This window comes from Microtus oregoni, unplaced genomic scaffold (assembly GCF_018167655.1).
Source record: "Microtus oregoni isolate MIOR12 unplaced genomic scaffold, Mior012 000013F_ref0000133, whole genome shotgun sequence".
Classification (NCBI taxonomy): Eukaryota; Metazoa; Chordata; class Mammalia; order Rodentia; family Cricetidae; genus Microtus; species Microtus oregoni.
The window spans coordinates 32,809,654-32,815,653 of record NW_024543072.1 but is presented as its reverse complement, the minus strand read 5'-3'; the positions used below and the strand labels follow the sequence as shown (position 1 = coordinate 32,815,653).

The 6,000-nt window shown below is 50.6% G+C and overlaps 1 protein-coding gene across 1 annotated transcript in view; it reads right to left on the bottom strand.

The window, feature by feature from the left end:
• Positions 1 to 541: 541 nt before the first annotated feature.
• Styxl2 (serine/threonine/tyrosine interacting like 2) overlaps positions 542 to 6,000 on the bottom strand; it is a 28,866-nt gene continuing 23,407 nt past the window's right edge. The window contains exon 6 of the mRNA XM_041662817.1: positions 542 to 3,771. Coding sequence (XP_041518751.1) covers positions 1,007 to 3,771 — 2,765 coding nt within the window. The 3' untranslated portion in view covers positions 542 to 1,006. The remainder of the gene's footprint in view (positions 3,772 to 6,000) is intronic.

Below are 6,000 nucleotides of genomic sequence, written 5' to 3'. Positions count from 1 at the left end.
CAAGAGTTCAAATCCTCCAACTTCACTAATGTAGGCTATGTTTTAGAGACACAAGGACGTTGTGGAAAAGGGCAAACAATTCTCACCAACCTAACCCATACAGAGTTCAACAAAGGATAAAGGAGGTTATCCACTGCAATATTAAATGACCCTTCCATAAGTTAAAAGCAAGAATGGTCATTAACTCTCATTTTAAAAAAGTCCTCATCACTTGGAATTGAGCTTCTTTTCATTCTCTTCCATGCCTGTTTTAGTCGACACTCTCTCTACCTCGTCTCAGCAAACTTGTTCTCTATTGCCTTAGATTTTCCTGTTTCTCTCAGACATTTTCTAGTATGGCCTCTGGCTGACTGTATGATAGCCTAAACCCTTTATCAATTTCTTTAGAAATGAGGTACCCACAGTGTTGTTTGATGACACAGCTTTCGTGGAACATAGCAGCACATAGGTGTGGCCGTCTCATGAAAACCCCGTCGCATCTTTTCAAATGAGGGTCCTTTAACAACCAGAGTTAGAAATGACTGGAACGAGGAACTGTTTGACAACATACCGATTTAATGCAGATCCAGAACATTGAAAAGAAACCACCACAGCCGAGCATCGCAGGGAGAGGTCAGACCTACCGCAGAGTAGATTACCTGGGTCTCCTTACAAAGCCTCTACAAATAGAACTGCGGTCTGCATATACAGTCTTCCTCGGTGGCTTTCCGTACCGGCGTCTCCACTCTGCAATGGACACTATCAAACACAGAAGGGAAACTCCGAAAGTTTAGAGGGCCTTGGGTGACAGTGTCAGCCAGTCCAGAATTTGGGCGTCACGTGGATGGCTCTTCTTGCTTCTCCCTGCTACTGTATGCCCAGGGCCTTTCTTCTTGGACACTTGCATTTTCTGCGTATGTGGAAGATGCTGTCTACCTGCTCAACCCTTGGCAGGCAGTAGTAAGGTGTCCCAAGCCCCATGTTAAGCTGAATGGCTTCTGTGTTCCCAGTGTCTCCAGTGTGGGCCTTATTCACAGTCCTCCCTTCTCCTCTGCAGTTTAGTTCTGGTTTCTTCTTGCCGCCGTCTCCAAGCCGCGATGATGGCTTCATCGTCCATTTTTTCTTCCTCTTGTCGGTTTGTACTTCTCCGATACTGGGACTGCCGGCCAGACGCAAACCTGCCTTCCTCTCTGTTGTCTGTCCTCTCTTTCTCTCCCTCCTCTTCCGACCTCATGAAGCTCTTGGAAAATTTCCTCTTGGCCCCAAACTCAGCGAAGTCTGACTTAGATGACTCTTCCACATCTTCCCAGTCCCTGGGCCTGGTCCAGTTTGGACGTCTTGGTCCTGGGGACTCTTCCCCGTCGGAGGGCTCAGGGGTCCGGCGGAAGAAATAGGGTTCTGGACTCTCCTCGCGGGAGCTCGCCGTCTCGCTGAATGTGGACCTGGAGAACTTGTGAACTTCTCTGCCCTCTTTGGTGGTGGAAGATGAGACCCGTGAGGTGTTTCTCACAGCATTGCCGTCTGCTTCGTGGAAGGAGGTGTCCTGTTCCTCTGAGCGGGATTTGGAGAACTTGTAACTGCAAGATTTAGACTCGGTTTCCCGGAGCAGGGAAGACCTTGTGTACCTCCCCCTGGAGCTTCCAGACCAATCACTTTGGGGAGGAGACTTTTCTTCCGTCCTGAGGCCGCTCAGCCACGTATTAATATTGCTATCCATCTCGTTGCCAGCTCTGTGGCCATTTCTATAGAGATCGGAGATGGCCAGCGGGGAGGAGGTGTCTGTTTCGGGTTTCTGGGAATTACTGCGGGAGGAATACCGGAAACTTCCGATGGCACTGTCTGTGTCCTCATCTCTGTCACCCATGCCGCTGTCCTCATCATCCTTGGCCTTCTTCTTCTTGAACAGGGAGCTGCGCTTGTTGTCTGAGGCCAGCTTCTCCATCTTATACTCGGACATCTTCTCCTGCAGCTCCATTTGCATCTCTCTCTCCTTCCGGCCGAGCTCCTTCAGGTCCACGTTGTCAGCAAAGAGGCTGTAGATGGGCTTGCTGGTCCCCCTCACTCTGTTCCCACTGCCTTCTGCCCCAGAGGTCAGTGAGCTGGTGGAGGACAGCACAGACTGCGCGTCGGTGCTAGGCCTCACCTGGCTCTGAGGCGGTAAGCAGCCACTTAAGAAGGAGCCGAGCATGGAGACCTGGTCATCCCGCAGGCAGCTGGCTGCTGGTGCTGCCTTCATACTCGCGACAGATGGCGAGCGGGACAGCAAGAGCATTTCATTTTGCTTCTGGGCCAGGGTTTCATTGACGACGTTGGCGATCCAGTTTTGGATACTGGCAATGGAAACGGTGTCTCCGGGCCCCACTGGCAGGTTAGGCAAGGGTGTGGTGGGCATGTTGCTTGCAGGCTGAGACAGGCGAGAATGGTGGCTCTGGGTGCTGAGCACTGATGCCGTGTCCCCATCTGCACTGACAACCGAGGGGGCTGCAGACGAGAACGCAGACAGGGGGATGCTCCTACTGGCTGCACTGTCTGCCTCCCAGCTTCCCATGGACTGGCTCTCTTCCAGCGTCTGCCTGCTTCTCTCTAGTAACTCCAGTCTCCGTTGCCTCTTCTTGGCCAAGGCCGCATCCTCTCCCCTGCTCATCTCTACCACCTCCTCCTTGTTCTCACTGCCCACCTTTTTCTGGTGTTTCAGCTTCCAGGCCTGGTAGGCTGTCAGGTTGACATCGGAGAGGCTTGTCTCTCCGGCTGCCTCTTCAGCACCATGCTCACTGCTTCCATCTCCCACCTCTGAGTCTTTCTTGTGAAATCCAAACTGGATTCTCTTAACCCTCCACCTTTCTAGGGCCGTGAGCTTGTCCTTGTTCCTGCTGCAGAAGTTGTAGAAGGAGCTGGCCTCGGACAACACACTCTCCTCATCATCCTCTCGAACCCTGGCCCCTGCCTCTGAATCCGTGTCCATCTCCTCCCTCTTGCTCCTGGAGTGGTACTTCCGCGCAGCCTCCTTCTCAATCTCAAGCAACCTCTCGTTCCACATGTCCCAGGTGCTCTCTGAGGACTCAGAGTCGGAACAGCGTCTTCCGCTGCGGCTTTGGCTGCTCTTCTCCAGTTGCCGCTTCAAGACCCGGATGTCATGGCTGCTTACACTCTCTGAGACGCTGCTCTCGCTCAGAGTATGCCTGCGCCTTCTGCCGGCGTAGGAGCTCTCTTCCTCCTCTTCCTCCTCCCGACTCCACTGTCGGTGCCCTTTGCTTTGGTACCTCTCATTTCGGCTCTGCCACTCCTGGATTATCCTTCCCACATCCCCATCCTCACAGTCGTCCTCGTCCAGGGCAGAGGAGGCAGAGCAACTGCCCTTTCTACTCCGAGCAGCCTCGCCCTTGGGGAGGCCCTGCCCCTTCCTCCACTCCTCACACAGCTTCTCCTCTTCCTCTTCATCAATGAGGGTGATTGGCTTGGAGACCCGGCTGGCCTTCCCCAAGGAGGAGCCACTCAGGTGGCTGGTGGCATCGTCTTCTTCTTCCACCATCAGTGAATTTACTCTAGCCCCCAGTGTGCTCCCAGCATCCTCCTCAGGCTCCTCCTCACCATCCTCCTCTTCCCTCTCCTCCATCAGCTTCTCATTGAGCTCCCGCAGCTGTTTCAGGAAGCCGTCATTGGGGTAGATGGCCCGCTTTCTGCGCACGGTCATCAAGGCCTCCAGGATGGCCATGTTGTGGAAGATCATCAGGTAGGCGACCACCAGCACTGCTGACCTGCTGATCCCCATTTCGCTGCTCACCAGGACTTTCCCTAAAGGCAAAATGAGCACAAGAGGCAATGACACAATTGCTAGGCTTCCTCGTGCTGTTTTTCTAGTGTCTTATTTTGATGTGTTGACCCCTGGGTGTTTGCTTTGACTCCAGTGTTCATCCCTGCTCAAATCACACAGGCACTTGTCCCACGGACATTGGACAGAGTGTCCCCACTGCTGTCACTTCTGAAACACTGGGGTCCATTTCTACTTTCTCCCCTCTCCAAACTCGTCCTCATTCAAGAGAGGAAAAGTTAAAAAAGTTAGGAGGCAGAAGACAGGGGCAAAAACCCCTGGAAACGTCTCTTTACAGCATCCTGGATGCTGACCATCATTCCCATCATCTGACCTCTGAAGGATGCTGACAGCAATAGGAACTCACTAGCTCGCAAATCTAATTTGTAGAGAATTCTTTTATATATCAGGGTAAAGTATAACCTAGAGCAATAGGAATCCAGGGCTTCTTCACTGACATTCTGGAGTCAACAGCAAATGCATTTGGACGAACCAGACCCTTTGTACAAAGGCCTTTGCAAAGATCACCATCACATTTGGTTTCTTCCTGGTTAACCTGTGTCTTTTAAGCATTCCCCTCATGACTACAGACACTCCCCTTCCAAACATTAAATGGAAACATTGACCTTAATAGTTTTATTATTTTTTACAAAGAGTTTGTTTTCAGGCTAGAACAAGCTATTTCTGGTTTGGACAACTCACATAGAGTAGGGTGGTTCCCACATCACTTGTTGTGGACATGCAGCCTTCACTTATGCCACTGGTACTATACTCACCTTTTACTATTATAATGAAATACCCAAGGCGGGTTATAAAGAGAGTAAGTTTATTTTTTGCTTATGATTCTGAAGGTGCATGGTCTAGAGGCGGTATCTAATGACAGCCTTCCTACTGGTGGAGTCCTGAGGCACACCACAGAGTAAAGAACAGAAAGTGTGTGTGTGTGTGTGTCCGTGTCCTCATTTCTGCCTCTTGAGAAGCTACCAGGATTGGATCACGAGGGCTCCACCCTAATGGCCTTATCTAACCCTCATCGTCTCCTAAAGGCTGCAGCTTCAAACACTACAGTTGGATCAGGTTTCCACCCTCTTATTATCTCAAAAAACAGGGATTAATTTTCAGATCAGGGAGCCCTAGGAGGGGCATGCAGAGTATCTAAACCATAACGTTGTTTGCAGTATGGACAGACAGGCCAAATAAAGATCTTAAATTCTTCTATATCAACTGAAATCTATAAAACAAACAAACAAATCAACTTGCTACTAAGTCATGTTTCTCATCCATAGTATGTTTTAAGCATGAAGGTAGCATTGCAAATCCCTACTGATACTTTTGGTCTATGCAGTCCGTCCTTCCAGCCCACAGAAGCTTCCGAAAGAAAGGCTGTACCATTCAGCAGTCATGTTGTCCCCTGGCCTCCCCGTCTGCTTTGCATCTTTCATAAATGTGACAGACACTCTGTCAGTCCCTTCATTCTAATGGCTGTTTAAAATGCAGCCTGAGACCCCCGGAGACCTTCCTCCCAGCTCTCATCAATCTATTTGCCAACAGCCTTTGGAGATGTTTGCTAAATCGGCAGGAGTGCTATCTGATAATTCGAATAGGGGATGATTCTTTTGTTATCATATCTTTGCCCCAGTGAGGCCACGTTTTTGTCACAGAGGAGGTCAGAGACCGGGACTGGAAAGGACCCAGGGCCTAGCAGTGCTGTTAGTGTCGGGAGTCAGCAGCCACTAGAGGGAGGTAAGTGAGCAGAGTCAAAATAATGAAGGGCTCTGGTTCTCATTTTAGCCCTTCCTACCACACCTGTGCCTCACCAAGGACCTTTTCTTAACCCTATGTCCAGGTCCCAGCCTCCTTGTTAGTATCAAGATTCCAAACTCATCCCTTGACAGGCCAGCTCACTTTCAGGACATTACTGCCTCGTCTTTCTCATAAGGGCATCAAGTCCTGTTTAGACCCATCTGGCATAAAGCGGGTTTGGCGTGAGGACAAGTCTTCCTATGCTGTGCTCTTGTCTCCTGGGATTCCTCTGCAGAACCTCAGGGACGCAGCCTGAAGGACAAGGAGAGGAGGCTAAGTCGGGCTTTGGGGCTTCTACTCGCTTCATCTAAAGCAAAAGCAGGCATTTTCTCTTTTCTCTATTGAGTGCAAGGCCCAGGCAAAGGGAGCACTTGGGACAGAGCTTGCTTAGCATTTGGGAGGACCTGGGT